This window comes from Delphinapterus leucas, chromosome 13, assembly GCF_059928025.1.
Source record: "Delphinapterus leucas isolate spDelLeu-1000000601 "Yukka" chromosome 13, BTC_Dleu_Yukka2, whole genome shotgun sequence".
Lineage (NCBI taxonomy): Eukaryota > Metazoa > Chordata > Mammalia > Artiodactyla > Monodontidae > Delphinapterus > Delphinapterus leucas.
The window spans coordinates 75356627-75374002 of record NC_143141.1 but is presented as its reverse complement, the minus strand read 5'-3'; the positions used below and the strand labels follow the sequence as shown (position 1 = coordinate 75374002).

Genomic DNA, 17376 nt, shown 5'->3' with positions numbered 1-17376 from the left:
CTCATGCTTTAAAATTAACTTTAAAAGTAACAGCTTTATAAGAAAATACCATTGTGTACAATCTTGGCACATCTGTTTTAGTGCACATGTACATGCATTTCTGCTGAGTTTATACCTGGGAGTGGAATTGCAAGATCGTAAAATATGTATGTGTTCATCTTTAGTAGATAATGCCAGTTTTCCTAGTGTGTGAGAATTCCTTTTAGTTGTTCCATATCCTTGTTAATACTTGCTGTTGTCAATCTTTTAAATTTTAGCTGTTCTGGGGTCTGTGTAGTGATATTTCGTAGTTTTAATTTGCCTTTCCCTGGTAAACATTTATTGGTCATTTGGATTTCTTCTTTTGTAAATAGCCTGTTCAGGTGTTTTGCCCATTTTCCCAATATGTTATATTTTTCCTATTGACCTGTAAGAGTTCTTTATGCATTTTGGGTGAGTCCTTTATTGTTTATATATTTGCGGATATCTTCTCTATGTTGTGCCTTGCCTTTTCTTTCTCTTAATGGTGCTTTTTGTTGGAGTGAAGTTCTTCATTTTAACGTAGTCCAATTTGTCAGTTTTTTCCTTTATTGTTAGTACTTTTTGCATGTGCCACAAAAGACATGTTCAAAAATTGTCATAGTAGTTTAACTTGTATTAGCCAAAACCCAGAAAAACTCCCAAATCCATTACAGTAGAATTGATAAATATATTGTAGCATATTCATACAATGAGATACTATTCAGCAACAAAAACAAAGTGATCTACTGCTACTTGCGACAAGGTGTCTAAACTTCAGAAATGTAACGTTAAGTGAAAGAAGCCACACTTTTAAAAAATACATACATGTAATTCTGTTACACAATCTAGAAAGAAATTTTTGTTGAAGTAAATAATGAAACCCAAACAGGTAGACATTTTATGTTGATGAATTATCTTAAGGTAACCGTAGTGGAATAATACTGTGAAATAAAGGTCAGTTTTCTCCTGTGCATAGCCACAGACAGATGTAGGAACTCCCTACCTGTGCTAGAAGATATGTTTCTTATTCTAGTAAGTACTTAAGTGGGAAGTGACCTTTCTGGGATCTTTCAAGCTAATATTTATTAAAAACTTTCCCAAACTTTTAAAAATTATTTTAAAAAACAGTGTATGTTTTGCACCATCATAAAGTAAGCCATTTTATAAAATTTTGAAAAATGTGACAGAAGATAATCACCCATGATGCTATCGTCGTAACACAGTACTCGATATTTCTTTCCAGTTCAGTCTTTTTCCAGTGCATACATCTTATACAGAGATATAGTAGATAAACACTATGTGTATGTTATCTTATATCCTGTAGTATATTAATATCATAAGCGTCCACATTTTGTTCCAGTGTTAGGTCCTGTTATTTTATTGAGACCCCAGTCTTTCTAATTCTTCTTTCTTCATTCTCTCATAGTCACACTCAATTCATATAGTTTAAAGGAACAACTTGTTTTCTACATTGTTTCAGGTGAAAGTGTAGAATATATTTCCTCTAACTTTGGTTTCCATTCTTAGTTTACAGCTGACCTTGACCAGTTTGATCAGTTACTACCCACGCTGGAGAAGGCAGCACAGTTGCCAGGCTTATGTGAGACAGAGAGGATGGATGGTGCAGTCACCACTGTAGCCATCAAATCGGAGATCCTGCCAGCTGCACTTCAGACCACCACTGCCAGACCCACTTCCAGGCTGAATAGTATGTGTTGGGGACAGAACTTCATTTTAAATGTTTAATGATAATATGGATTAGTGCTTTGTCTCTCATCATTATTGCACAGACCTTTTGTTTGTTGAGAGTGAAATATCTTTTCATTAATGCCACTATTAGTAACACACAGTTACTTTCAGACATATGAACTTCACTCATCATGTCTGTTTGAAGTTATAGTATAACCTCTACTTTTTTGTAATTGATGTTAAGGTGAGCAGTTGATGTTAAGGAGAGCAATTTTGTGTTCTTACCCAAAGCATTCCACAGTAGGACTTTCAGAAATATAATATTGGATCAGATTATGTTTCCCAAAGTGTATTCCTTGAACACTAGTCCTATGAAAAAAAGGATTTCGTGCTAACATACACTGGGCAAATGCTACGTGACATATACACCATTCCTCTATTAAAATTCCACAGTGCATATTAAAGGTTTTAGGAAGTCCTGTGTTAGATGAACTAGTTTATGTATTTTAAAAATTGTTTTGCTTTATCTTTGTGCCAGTTTATTGTTTTTTAATTTAAAACAAAATTTTATACAATTTTTAAAGTTTACACTCCATTTACAATTATTACAGAACATTGACTATATTCCCCATGTTGTACAATACATCCTTTTAGCCTTACAAGTTAAATTTAAATTTAAAGATTTCAATCCAGCATTTTCCAAACTTTTCTTAATTATGGAATTCCTTTTCTCAAGTAATACATGTTACCCCACAGAATGAGTTTTTCATGGGCCACTGTTTAGGAGACATCTATGTTGAAATAGGTCATGACTCCTCTAGCCCATGGTAGCATTCTCCTACTTAAGAGACACTTTGAATAGTATACTTCCAATTCATGAAGATAGTTTCCACCCATCAAATTTTGAAGTTGAAAAAAATAGTGGTGATAATTCCATTGTGTGACCTTGAAAGTAAAGGAAACTAACCAGCTCACTTTCAAAATTTGCCTGTCCCTCTTCTAATGGGACCAGATGTGGGCCTTGTTTATTTCAGTCTGACTACAGCTTTTAGCTGGCATGACACAATTCCCAAAAGCTTACCAAGATTCCAGACATCTGGAAAGAAAAATCTCAAGTCATCTCTGACATTTTTGGAAGCAGTTTTTCAGCTGACCAGAACACTAGATGAGAGCAGGAGCCTAGGTTCAAGTCTCATATTTCCCATTTATTAATGGTAATACCTTAAGCACATGAATTTTCTGAGTCTCATTCTCTTTATCTGCAAAATAAGAATTAGATGAAACAACTTCAGAAGTCTTCTAGTTGAAATAGAGATTCCAGACTCTGGGATATCCGGCACAGTTGGGAAACAATGAGGTGTAAGGCTAAGAGTAGATAAAATGAAAGTCTGCATATTGATTGGTTTCATCCTTGTCCTTCCCCTTCCAATGTGGGAGACTGGAGGGGTTATCTCAGGAGATACCAAATGGCCAGAAAGAAGATGTCTGGATATTGGCATGTATGGAGAAATCCCTAAAATGCAAAGGTCATGCTACCATCTAAGCATCCAACAGTGAAGGCTACCAGCAGACACAAGCCTCACACTGAGCCTAACCAGTCAGTGTTTTAGAACACTGTGTCTGTTTAGAATAGACACAGCCAAAGATAATCAGGACTTTGAAGGAAGTCTGTAACTTGAAAGAGAGCAAACAAAACAAGGTCGATCTTAACTTTTTCTTCCCTGCTTTCTATATGTCTTTTGGTCTTTTTGTTCTTTCTGACAGCTTTTCTCAGCTTTATTTTCTGATATTTCTCTTGCAATTAAAAAATTTTGGATATCTAATTTCCAAAAATTCTTTCTTGCTTTTTGTCCCTTTTTTTCTTCCCATGTTATTCATGGATGAAATATCTTTTCAAAAATTTTTTAGTCCATACACTCATTGTATACTTCTTTGGCATACTCTTTTTTTGTTTGTTTGACAGGTCCTAGAAGATATACTTCAGCGAACAGGGAGAAAACCAAAAAAGAAAAACAGGGTCCAGGGGAAACAGAGGATCTGAAGGGAAGTCCAGGAATGATCAGCAAGATTAGAGAACAAGCAGTGTTGATTGGAGCAGGGGGCCTGAGTCCTCTGGAAAGGCGGCCTCCAAGGGAGAAATTAAATTTATCTCGTTGAGTTTATAGGAAATATTAATGATAGATTTATGTCAAAAATGTTGACGCATCCAAAAAATTCTCCTAGAAAAGCAGGAAAATGAAAAAAAATAATTGTTAACTCCAGAGAAAAGAAATCATGATATAAGAAAGGATGTTTGAACATAGTACACGACATGACTTAGCAGTGAGTAATATTTGTGTAGTCGTAAGAATCTAAATATTAACTTTTTATTTTATAAAGAACTGTGATCTCTGTTAGGGAATTGAGGGCACAGGAGGTAATAAGAGAGGTGATGTGAGAGAACTAAAACCCCATCCATCTATCATGATGGGGAGTCAGAAATCTAAAATGGAGATATTTTAGAAATAATTAGGCAAATGCTAAAGAAAACAGCTACACAAGTAGTGGATGGTTGCCTCTGTTGAAAGGGAAATAGTTAAAGGATCAGAAGGGGCAAGACAGGAAACTGCTTTTATTCATTAATAGGCCTTTTGGTCCTGACTTTTAAATTTATGTATATGTGTTAATTTGATGAAAATTAAAGTTAATAAAAATAGAAGGGGGACTTACCTGGTGGCGCAGTGGTTAAGAATCCACCTGCCAGTGCAGGGGACATGGGTCAAGCCCTGGTCTGGGAAGATCCCACATGCCACAGAGCTACTAAGCTCGTGCTCCACAACTACTGAGCCTGTGCTCTCGAGCCCACAAGCCACAACTACTGAGCCTGTGTGCCACAACTACTGAAGCCTGTGCACCTAGAGCCTGCGCTCCACAACACGAGAGCCACCACAGTGAGAAGCCTGCACACCTCTAGGAAGAGTAGTCCCTGTTCGCTGTAACTAGAGAAGGCCGTGTGCAGCAAGACCCAATGCAGCCAAAAATAAATTAATTAATTAATTAAAAAAAAAAAGAAAGAAGGTGTCTTCTAGCTCTACAAGTCTGTGAAAGTAGAGTGTTTTTCATTCATAATCTGTCTTGAGGCAAATAGCTCCTTTTTCTTTCTTGAGATTTCCTCCCCTGAATACAGCTCCATGTAAAAAAGTTTGTAAATAGGCCAGAATCTGTTAAACCCTGTGCTGTAGTATTGCTGAAGGCCAGAAGCATAGAGGGGAAGAAATTGAGGTAAATGAGGGGAGGGTGATAGCTGCAGACAGTGTTTACAAAGTTTCCATACCGACAAGAAAAAAGGTTTCAAGAGGCATAAGGCTGAGGAAACAAGTTGGGCAGGAGAAAGAAAAAGATAACAAAAGACTGGAGAGGAAAAAAGAAAGAAAAAAAGATGAGGACAAAAATATGATAGCTTATAAAGGGAAGAGAACAGCCTCTGATTCTCTGCCCCCTCTAGCATCTACACTGCCCACCACTACCTTTCACTAGAGCCGGAGTCCATTATCCAGTAGCTGATTCCATGTCTTGACCTTGTGCCCAAAGGTCTCACATAGGACAGTTTAATTATCATAGTATTTCACCACCTGAGATATACCTATTAGAACTTCTGGATCTATCTGCCATGTCACTTATCTTTTCTGTCATACTTTGCACTGTATTCTGAGAGAGTCTGGGCCAGATTTTCTGGATCAAAACTGAATCTTCAACTACATCCATTCTGCTCTTCAGTCAATCTATTGAGTTCTTTTAATTGTGGCGATCACGTTTTTAGAAATTTTTTTCATAGAAGTCTATTACCATTTATGTATATGATAGACTTTTAAATCTATGTGATGATAAATTTAGCATATTACTTTAGGGCTCATCTATTTTCTGTAACAACCCTTTTTCCTTCAAAGTTTCTTTCTTTCTTTGTCAAATTTGCTATCTTTCTTTTCTGCTGTTGACTTTTCTTGAATGTTTGGTAAATCAGGGCTGTCTGTCCATATATACTGAAAAAGACCTAGAATGAAACGTCTTGGTAGCTAGAGTGTTTCTTTAGCTAAAGTGAGAGGCCTTTTGCTCTGGCAGTGAATGTAGGTTCTGATTATAGAGGCCCTGATTCTTAGTTGTCGTTGTGAAGGAGTGGGGGTTGGTGATGGGGAAATCCCTCGTGGCAGCCCTCACACCCACTTTGGGAGATTCCCTGGGCAGAACTCCCACACTGAGTCATGTACTCACCACTTTAATCCCATGGGCAGACGCCAGAGTCAGCTGCATTCAGAGCAGTGCCTGGTGACAGCTGTTCAGTTGTCCTTTAATTATCCCAGCAATCACCCATGGCCTGTTCCTTTATACGCTCGAATGACCACTGAACCTGGAGTTGTTCTAGTGTTCTTCTGAGAAAAACCCCCTTTTTGGAAAATCTCCTCTTTGTCCTGATGTAAGGTTTTTAGTTTAGGTCAATTTCACCATCAGTTTTATCTTTCCATCTGTTTTATCTTTCAGAAATTCTTCATTGTTCTAGTCAGCTGCCATGCTGCTTCTTTTGCCTCTCCTTCAGCTGTAGATTTGTTTTTCCCTTTTAATGTCTTTTGTTTCAGTGATAATTTTACACATCAAATAAAATATAGATGATATATTTCACACTGAACCAGAAATTTTCCTTAGATCTATTTACATATGAGGAAACTAAGATCATAAGTTCCAGAGAAAGAAAAGAAAACACACAAAAACTTGCCCAAAGTTATCCAGTTAGTATATGCAGAACCAGGATTTAAATTTCAGTCTTCCTGGTTTCAAAACACATTGTGTATATGCACACACACAACCATACGGTGTGACCAAGCGATTTAAATAATTTTGTTAGAAATGTACTACAAGAGCACATCAAGAGACAACTTAGGAGGATGTTGATCAAAATATACAGAATGTGCTTTCTTGGCAGTACCTTCAGAACCTCTACTGTGTCCTTTTGACCATCTTTAAATTTCTATCCCTTGAGGGTGGATTTGACTTTTGAAGTTTTGTGAAGTTATTTGGAGCCAAATTTGTTGATCTGAAAAGAATAATACTTTTTGAAACATCAGAACCAAAATTAGATGTAGTTATAAGGAGAAGTATTTTCTTGAAGGACTTGTATACTGGTTAAGACAGTTCTAGAAGAACTCCAAAAATATTTGAACATTGGCAACATCACTGAAGTAAGGAATGACCTACTGAGGTGCTTGTTTTTATGTTCTATGAACATATTCTGAGATGATAATTTTTTAAATCTTATCTGTAGTACATTAATAGTGTTCATAACTAAAAATAATTGTTTCACATAAAACATTTTCAGTACTTCAGAACTCCATTTTTAGTTCCCTGTTTCTGAGGTTGTGTTTAGTGTGTTGTGGCTAGTGGTAGGCATCTTTTGCTAGTACAAAACTGTAATGAATAATCTTATGTAGAGATAGTTGACCACATTTGAGAGTATATCTGAAATATAAATTCTGAACAGAATTGCTGGGTCAGAGGGTAGACAGATTTTGCCAAATGGCCTTTCTTGTGCCAGTTTACACTCTAACTGATAATGTTCCTCTTTCCACACGTCCTTTCTAATAAGTTGAATTATGCATTTTCTCATCTTTGCCAATTTGATGTGTTTTTTTAAGTATCTCAATGTAGTTTTAATCTGTATTTTTTTAATTGTGAATTAGGTTGATCATTTTTCAATGATTTCATGTGACCTGTTTATATTCTCTGACCATATATCTATTGGGCTATTCAGTTTTCATCTTATTGATTTATCGTTCTTTTTGTATAGTAGAGAAATTAGTCAAATAAAACATTGTAACTGCTGTGCGTAGTTAACAGCCAAATGCAACACAAAACTGAACCAGAAGCCTCTTTACCAACAGCTGAAGAAAATTAACTGTGAACATCACAATCACTAGATGCTGAATCAACTCTTAGTGGAGTAAAGTGTGCAAAAGCCACTCTCTTAATTAGACAATGCTTTCTACTTTGTGTGCAGAAGTTTTTAAATTTTTTAATAATATAAGGTTTTTTAAGCTGGAATTACTGTGGCTCACAGGGATATAAAGTTTTCTTTTAACCATGTTTAAAATGGAGAAAATATGATGTTGAGCCCTTTGCTCAGATGATTAAAAAAAAGCAAACCCATTAATAGCTTGATCAGGAATCGCTAAGAGCTTGTTTCCTACCCCCGCTTCAGCTGCCTCTCTCCAACAGAGACTAGTAAATGCAGTAATGCGTCCCTTTAAAAAGTACTATGCCTGTCTTGTGTAACATATATACATACTTACTCATGTTTGCAATAGAGGCACAAACATGACCAAAAATAGTAGGTTTATTCCCTGGACAAAGAGAGATAAAGTGTGTATTTTGTAAAACATTGCAGCAAATCCTCGAGTTTTTTTTATGTAAGTGAGTTTCTAAAGGAAGTCCTAAAAGGTTGAAGTGACTTTTAGAATAAAAACCAACTTCTTTTAAGCATACAGCCTATGCAAACAAAGCTTTTAATTGAATCAGTGATTGATTTCTTTGGATTTCCCCCCCCTTTTCACCAAAGTTAGCACGTGAATCTTTATTTTGAAAATATTTTATCCAACTTGTTTTCTTAACCTTTTTTCCCATCAAGACTACTAAAATGAGATACTGTGTCCTATTACTGAGTCAAATAAACTATCCTGTAATACTAAGTATTGATGGTAGACAGCCATGTAAGTTTTCTTTGACTCTTAAATATAATTATTTTGTTTAGGTTAGATTTCTAAAATGGAATAAGATTGAAAAATTAATGTGTGCAGCAGAGCAATGAGACAGCTTTAGATAATCTTTGACCAACTTCCTGACTGAAGTAATGAGAGGAATTAAGGGATTACTTTCCTATCACCATTTATTGTTGTTTGGTGTTTTTTGTTTGCTTTGTTTTTTGCTTTTTTTTTTTTTTCCAGAATCCTTTTAGAATTTGATTTCTCTATCATTTATCATGATAAAGAAGACAAGTTTAATTGCAGGCTATAATTCTTTGCATGTAGAAGTGAATGTGCTTTTATATGGACTCCTATGTTTCATTCATACTAAATATTGAGTATATTTCACATAAAAGTGAGCCTAACATGTTTTGTGTGGTTAATAATGATCAGTATCCAGCATTAAATAAATTTGGGGAGCATCCTTAAATCTACTTATTCTCCATTCATTAGAATGAGGAATTCTACCTAATCATGTTCTTTCTTAAGCCACCAAGGCTTTCTTAGTTTTTGTTTTTGTTTTTAGTTTGCCAGGGCTGCCATAATAATAAAATACCACAGACCAGTGGTATTTTATTGCCAGAAATTTATTTTCTCACAATCTGAAGGCTTGAAGTCCAAGGTTAGGGGGTTAGCAGGTTTGGTGTCTTCTGAGGCCTCTCTCACTAGCTTGCAGATGGCTTCCTTCTTACTATGTCCTCATGGCCGTCCCTCTGTCTGTGTTGTCTGTGTCCTAACCACATCTTCTTTTAAGAACACCAGCCATATTAAATTAGAGCCCACCCTAACGACTCTATTTTAACTTAGTCACTTCACTCAAAGCCCTGTCCCCAAATACAGTCATATTCTGAAGTACTAGAGGTTAAGGCTTCAACATATGAATTTTGTTCTCTTTAGAGATTACAAATAACCATGAGAAACACTAAAAGAAAATAAAGTAATCCTTAATCTCACAACCTAAAATCTACCAAGGATATATAGCCTACGAGCATTTTTTCTATTAATATATATGAAATAGCTTATAAAAACAGAATCATCCTGAACATAATGTCTTAGATTATACTTCTTTTTTCATTTATCAGCATGTTGTAAATATCTATACCATAATTCATTAATCAATCAGCAAATTTCTGGTATTTAGGTTATTTACATTTCTTTCCTACTATAAATAGTACAGAAATAAACCTTTCAAAAACATTGCCCACACAAAAACGTTCTAAAGTGCACAAGCTATTTTCTTCCATTACAAGACATAATTCAACCCCTTTTTTCATTCATCATTATAGACATCAATTAATTACACTGTTATTGTACAGCTATATTCTCAGTTAACAACTGTAGAGTTTTGTCCCCAGACTGCAGTGCCCTTTAGTTTCTGTTCCTGCCTTTTATAGAACATATTTTATCTTTTACTTGCGGCTCTCATTTTATGACAGTAACACTGTCCCTACTTATAGCATATTCTAATATGGTGTAGACTGAATAAGCAGTTAACCAAATTGTTATGATTGTCTTTAAAATAAATAATTTCAGACAAAGTCCTAAGTGATTCTCTTATGGTAATATATAAAAACTTTTAACATCGGACTTCCTTTGATTCAGAGACCTTTTCTCACTTTCTCATTTACTTATTATGTGGTCACATTCTAGATAATTTAAGTTTCTGAATAAGTGACTTTTGTATCACTGAGGTAGTATTTTATAGGGGAAATCTCACTCTACCGTACAATATATTACTTCTTAAAAATATTATCATCTTATCTTCCATTGTAATATGTCCTGACTTCTTACCCTTTCTTCTTTAACCAGGATTACCTGAGCTGGAATTGGAAGCAATTGATAACCAGTTTGGACAACCAGGAAGTGGTGATCAGGTTCCATGGACAAATAATACAGTGACAGCTGTAAATCAGAATAAGCCAGAGGAGTGAGTAATACATTTTGTATATTATGAAGTATCAGATACCAACTTCTACAGCAAAGAACTACTTTTCCCAAACTAGATTCCAGTCTGTATTGGTATTTTGTGAGATATTAATAGAAGTGAAGGTTTAATGAAAAGAAAAGGATGGAGGAGGACACCGAATCAAACATTTATTTACTGCATGACTGCAAGGCTAGTGTACATTGTAATTATCAGGAGGCTGATATAGTATGCAGCTGTTGTTTTATTTTTCATCTCTTACTTTTCTTTGATTGATTACCATAAAATTCCTGGGACCTGTGGATGAATTGGCCTCGGCACAACAACTGTGTTGCTCTTTATTTTGTCCAGCTTTTCTCTTTATTTGGAGCAAGAGTGGATAAGAAGGGAAGGTACTTTCCACGTCTACTCAGTGTCCCATCTTAATTGGAATTCAATTTCTTAATCCACACAGGTAGCTTCATTCCAACACATAGAGTATATCTCATATATAGCAACCAAAGGATGAGTAGGTAATATTGAGTGTGGAGCCTTAACTGTGAACTATAGTCCCATTTACCTTCCCAAAAGAAGAATCCTTATAATTATATTATTATACAAGTAGTATTAGTACTAGTGTTATCTTCTATGTATTTCTAAGTTTTATGCATCAGTTGGTATCAGTTTGGATTAGACTACGTATTTCCTACATGTAATCAACAATTTTTTGCTTAACACTGAGCATGTTTCATTTTTCTAGTTTGATTTCTTTTGTAAATGATAATCATGTCATGTTATCAATATAATTTGATCATCTTTGAAAGTTAAGTAATTTAATATGTACTGTTTTGATTATGGTTCAATTATCAATAATTAATGGCACCCATAGAATAAATAGTATAAATCTTGATATAGACTAAATGATTTTTTTCTGAGTTTTTGGTTGATTTTTATTTTTTACTTCTGTTAAAAATTATTTTCTCTTAACTATGTTTGGTTAATTTTTCAGGCTATTTCTGTAAGCTAACATGAAGAATATGGAAACAAAATTCAATGATTGACAAAATAATGAAAAATATATTCAAGCTACATACCAAACATTCATAAATTTCTGCCCATTAAGTATAGAAAATTTCATTGCATAAGAATTGGTTAAAAAAGCATTTCAACAGAGAATTTCCTAGAACTACATTTGCATATATATATGTGTGTGTGTGTGTGTGTGTGTGTGTGTGTGTATTTGCATTCTTAAGGTTGAATACTTACTTGCTATATCAGTCTTAAACTTTCTTATCTTTTGATTCTGCAGCCAGTGCATTAGTTCACAGTTAGATGAGCTTCTCTGTCCACCAACAACAGTCGAAGGAAGAAATGATGAGAAGGCTCTTCTTGAACAGCTGGTATCCTTCCTCAGTGGCAAAGATGAAACTGAGCTAGCTGAACTAGACAGAGCTCTGGGAATTGACAAACTTGTTCAGGTATTTACTAAAGTTGGCATTATTTAAATGATGGAGCCCTGAAAGCTAGAAAATTATTTTTAAGCAAGACTTTTCCATATTACTCTCACTGTGTTTTAGCTGTTTTATAATTTACCCTTGTGAAAGTTATCAAAATATATAATAGTTAAATAATGGGCTTTTTAAACAAAAATATCATAATAATTAGAATTAGAAATAATTAGAATTAGAGAGTTTTAGCCTTTTACTATGGAACATAATCTTACAAGCTCCCCCTAGAATAAAATCCATATTTTATAACATCATTTCTTATTTTAGGACTTAATTTGTCCTCCATTCATGCTACACTTCAACCTATATGTTCCATGACATTCCAACTTCCGGGTTAGCGTTTTTGAGACTTTGTAGTTAAAAGATCACTTTAGTGCATCATAACCAGTATATATATATTTTTTAACATCTTTATTAGAGTATAATTGCTTTACAGTGGTGTGTCAGTTTCTGCTTTATAACAAAGTGAATCAGTTATACATATACAAATGTCCCCATATTTCTTCCCTCTTGCATTTCCCTCCCTCCCACCCTCCCTATCCCACCCTTCTAGGTGGTCACAAAGCACTGAGCTGATCTCCCTGTGCTATGCGGCTGCTTCCCACTAGCTATCTGTTTTACGTTTGGTAGTGTATATATGTCCATGCCACTCTCTCACTTTGTCCCACGTTACCCTACTCCCTCCCCGTATCCTCAAGTCCATTCTCTAGTAGGTCTGCATCATTATTCCCGTCTTGCCCATAGGTTCTTCTGACCATTTTCTTTTTTTTTTTTTTTTTAGATTCCATATATATATGTTAGTATATGGTATTTGTTTTTCTCTTTCTGACTTACTTCACTCCGTATGACAGTCTCTAGGTCCATCCACCTCACTACAAATAACTCAGTTTCGTTCCTTTTTATGGCTGAGTAATATTCCATTGTATATATGTGCCACATCTTCTTTATCCATTCATCTGTTGATGGACACTTAGGTTGCTTCCATGTCCTGGCTATTGTAAATAGAGCTGCAGTGAACATTGTGGTACATGACTCTTTTTGAATTCTGGTTTTCTCAGGGTATATGCCCAGTAGTGGGATTGCTGGGTCCTATGGTAGTTCCATTTTTAGTTTTTTAAGGAACTTCCATACTGTTCTCCATAGTGGCTGTATCAATTTACGTTCCCACCAACAGTGCAAGAGGGTTCCCTTTTTCCTCCACACCCTCTCCAGCATTTATTGTTTGTAGATTTTTTGATGATGGCCATTCTGACCGGTGTGAGATAATCTCATTGTAGTTTTGATTTGCATTTCTCTAATGATTAATGATGTTGAGCATTCTTTCATGTGTTTGTTGGCAATCTGTATATCTTCTTTGGAGAAATGTCTGTTTAGGTTTTCTGCCCATTTTTGGATTGGGTTGTTTGTTTTTTTGTTATTGAGCTGCATGAGCTGCTTATAAATTTTGGAGATTAATCCTTTGTCAGTTGCTTCATTTGCAAATATTTTCTCCCATTCTGAGGGTTGTCTTTTCGTCTTGTTTATGGTTTCCTTTGCTGTGCAAGAGCTTTTAAGTTTCATTAGGTTCCATTTGTTTATCTTTGTTTTTATTTCCATTTCTCTAGGAGGTGGGTCAAAAGGATCTTGCTGTGATTTATGTCTGCCTATGTTTTCCTCTAAGAGTTTGATGGTGTCTGGCCTTACATTTAGGTCTTTAATCCATTTTGAGTTTATTTTTGTGTATGGTATTAGGGAGCGTTCTAATTTCATTCTTTTACATGTAGCTGTCCAATTTTCCCAGCACCACTTATTGAAGAGGCTGTCTTTTCTCCACTGTATATTCTTGCCTCCTTTATCAAAGATAGGGTGACCATATGTGCATGGGTTTATCTCTGGGCTTTCTGTCCTGTTCCATTGATCTATATTTCTGTTTTTATGCCAGTACCATACTGTCTTGATTACTGTAGCTTTGTAGTATAGTCTGAAGTCAGGGAGCCTAATTCCTCCAGCTCCGTTTTTCTTTGTCAGGATTGCTTTGGCTGTTCAGGGTCTTTTGTGTTTCCATACAAATTGTGAAATTTTTTGCTCTAGTTCTGTGAAAAATGCCAGTGGTAGTTTGATAGGGATTGCATTGAATCTGTAGATTGCTTTGGGTAGTAGAGTCATTTTCACAATGTTGATTCTTCCAATCCAAGAACATGGTATATCTCTCAATCTATTTGTATCATCTTTAATTTCTTTCATCAGTGTCTTATAATTTTCTGCATACAGGTCTTTTGTCTCCTTAGGTAGGCTTATTCCTAGATATTTTATTCTTTTTGTTGCAGTGGTAAATGGGAGTGTTTTCTTAATTTCACTTTCAGAGTTTTCATCATTAGTGTATAGGAATGCAAGAGATTTCTGTGCATTAATTTTGTATCCTGCTACTTTACCAAATTCATTGATTAGCTCTAGTAGTTTTCTGGTAGCATCTTTACAATTCTTTATGTATAGTATCATGTCATCTGCAAACAGTGACAGCTTTACTTCTTCTTTTCCAATTTGGATTTCTTTTATTTCTTTTTCTTCTCTGATTGCTGTGGCTAAAACTTCCAAACTATGTTGAATAATAGTGGTGAGAGTGGGCAACCTTGTCTTGTTCCTGATTTTAGAGGAGATGGTTTCAGTTTTTCACCATTGAGGACAATGTTGGCTGTGGGTTTGTCATATATGGCCTTTATTATGTTGAGGAAAGTTCCCTCTATGCCTACTTTCTGGAGGGTTTTTATCATAAATGGGTGTTGAATTTTGTCGAAAGCTTTCTCTGCATCTATTGAGATGATCATGTGGTTTTTCTCCTTCAATTTGTTAATATGGTATATCACGTTGATTGATTTGCATATACTGAGGAATCCTTACATTCCTGGGATAAACCCCACTTGATCATGCTGTATGATCCTTTTAATGTGCTGTTGGATTCTGTTTGCTAGCATTTTGTTGAGGATTTTTGCATCTATGTTCATCAGTGATATTGGCCTGTAGTTTTCTTTCTTTGTGACATCTTTGTCTGGTTTTGGTATCAGAGTGATGGTAGCCTCGTAGAATGAGTTTGGGAATGTTCCTCCCTCTGCTGTATTTTGGAAGAGTTTGAAAAGGATAGGTGTTAGCTCTTCTCTAAATGTTTGATAGAATTCGCCTGTGCAGCCATCTGGTCCTGGGCTTTTGTTTGTTGGAAAAATTTTTTTTTTTTTTTTTTTGCGTTACGCGGGCCTCTCACCACTGTGGCCTCTACCGCTGCAGAGCACAGGCTCCGGACGCGCAGGCTCAGCGGCCATGGCTTATGGGCCCAGCCGCTCCACGGCATGCAGGATCCTCCCAGACCGGGGCACGAACCCGCGTCCCCAGCATCAGCAGACGGACCCCCAACCACTGCGCCACCAGGGAAGCCCCCTGTTGGAAGATTTTTAATTACAGTTTCAATTTCAGTGCTTGTAATTGGTCTGTTTATATTTTCTATTTCTTCCTGGTTCAGTCTCGGAAGGTTGTGCATTTCTAAGAATTTGTCCATTCCTTCCAGGTTGTCCATTTTATTGGCATATAGCTGCTTGTAGTAATCTCTCATGATCCTTTGTATTTCTGCAGTGTCAGTTGTTACTTCTCCTTTCTCATTTCTAATTCTATTTATTTGAGTCTTCTCCCTTTTTTTCTTGATACGTCTGGCTAATGATTTATCAATTTTGTTTATCTTCTCAAACAACCAGCTTTTAGTTTTATTGATCTTTGCCATCGTTTCCTTCATTTCTTTTTCATTTATTTCTGATCTGATCTTTATGATTTCTTTCCTTCTGCTAACTTCGGGGATTTTTTGTTCTTTTGTCTCTAATTGCTTGAGGTGTAAGGTTAGGTTGTTTATTTGAGGTGTTTCTTGTTTCTTAAGGTAGCCTTGTATAGCTATAAACTTCCCTCTTAGAACTGCTTTTGCTGCATCCCACAGGTTTTGGGTCGTTGTGTTTTCATTGTCATTTGTTTCTAGGTATTTTTTGATTTCTTCAGTGATCTCTTGGTTATTAAGTAGTGTGTTGTTTAGCCTCCCTGTGTTTGTATTTCTTACAGGTTTTTTCCTGTAATTGATATCTAGTCTCATAGCGTTGTGGTCGGAAAAGATACCTGATACGATCTCAATTTTCTTAAGCTTACCAAGGCTTGATTTGTGACCCAAGATATGATCTATCCTGGAGAATGTTCCATGAGTACTTGAGAAGAATGTGTATTTTGTTGTTTTTGGATGGAATGTCCTATAAATATTAATTAAGTCCATCTTGTTTAATGTATCATTTAAAGCTTGTGCTTCCTTATTTATTTTCATTTTGGATGATCTGTTCATTGGTGAAAGTGAGGTGGTAAAGTCCCCTACTATGATTGTGTTACTGTCGATTTCCCCTTTTATGGCTGTTAGTATTTGCTTTATGTATTGAGGTACTCCTATGTTGGGTGAATAAGTGTTTATAATTGTTATATCTTCTTCTTGGATTGATCCCTTGATCATTATGTAGTGTCCTTCTTTGTCTCTTGTAATAGTCTTTGTTTTAAAGTCGATTTTGTCTGATATGAGAATTGCTACTCCAGCTGTCTTTTGATTTCCATTTGCATGGAATATCTTTTTCCATCCCCTCACTTTCAGCCTTTATGTGTCCCTAGGTCTGAAGTGGGTCTCTTGTATACAGCATATATACGGGTCTTGCTTTTGTATCCATTCAACCAGTCTATGTCTTTTGGTTGGAGCATTTAATCCATTTATATTTAAGGTAATTATTGATATGTATGTTCCTATTACCATTTTCTTAATTGTTTTGGGTTTATTATTGTAGGTCTTTTCCTTCTCTTCTGTTTCCTGCCTAGAGAAGTTCCTTTAGCATTTGTTGTAAAGCTGGTTTGGTGGTGCTGAATTCTCTTAGCTTTTGCTTGTCTGTAAAGCTTTTAATTTCTCCGTCAAATCTGATTGAGATGCTTGCTGGCTAGACTAATCTTGGTTGTAGGTTTTTCTCTTTCATCACTTTAAATATGTCCTGCCACTCCCTTCTGGCTTGCAGAGTTTCTGCTGAAAGATCAGCTGTTAACCTTTTGGGGATTCCCTTATGTGTTACATGTTGTTTTTCCCTTGCTGCTTTTAATATTTGTTCTTTGTATTTAATTTTTGATAGTTTGATTAATATGTGTCTTGGCATGTTTCTCCTTGGATTTATCCTGTATGGGACTCTCTGTGCTTCCTGGACTTGATTAACTATTTCCTTTCTCATGTTAGGGAACTTTTCAACTATAATCTCTTCAAATATTTTCTCAGTCCCTTTCTTTTTCTCTTCTTCTTCTGGGACCCCTATAATTTGAATGTTGGTGCGTTTAATGTTGTCCCAGAGGTCTCTGAGACTGTCCTCAATTCTTTTCACTCTTTTTTCCTTATTCTGCTCTGCAGTAGTTATTTCCACTATTTTATCTTCCAAGTCACTTATCTGTTCTTCTGCCTCAGTTATTCTGCTATTGATCCCTTCTAGAG

General features: G+C 35.7%; 1 protein-coding gene across 17 annotated transcripts in view; it reads left to right on the top strand.

Moving 5' to 3' along the window:
• Window positions 1-17376, top strand: part of NCOA1 (nuclear receptor coactivator 1) — a 366103-nt gene that overhangs the window by 302025 nt on the left and 46702 nt on the right. For all 17 annotated transcript variants that reach the window (XM_089922464.1, XM_022574322.2, XM_089922461.1 and 14 more), the window contains 3 exons: window positions 1528-1708; window positions 10266-10383; window positions 11669-11837. In XM_089922464.1, the coding sequence (XP_089778590.1) occupies window positions 1528-1708; window positions 10266-10383; window positions 11669-11837 (468 nt within the window). The remainder of the gene's footprint in view (window positions 1-1527; window positions 1709-10265; window positions 10384-11668; window positions 11838-17376) is intronic.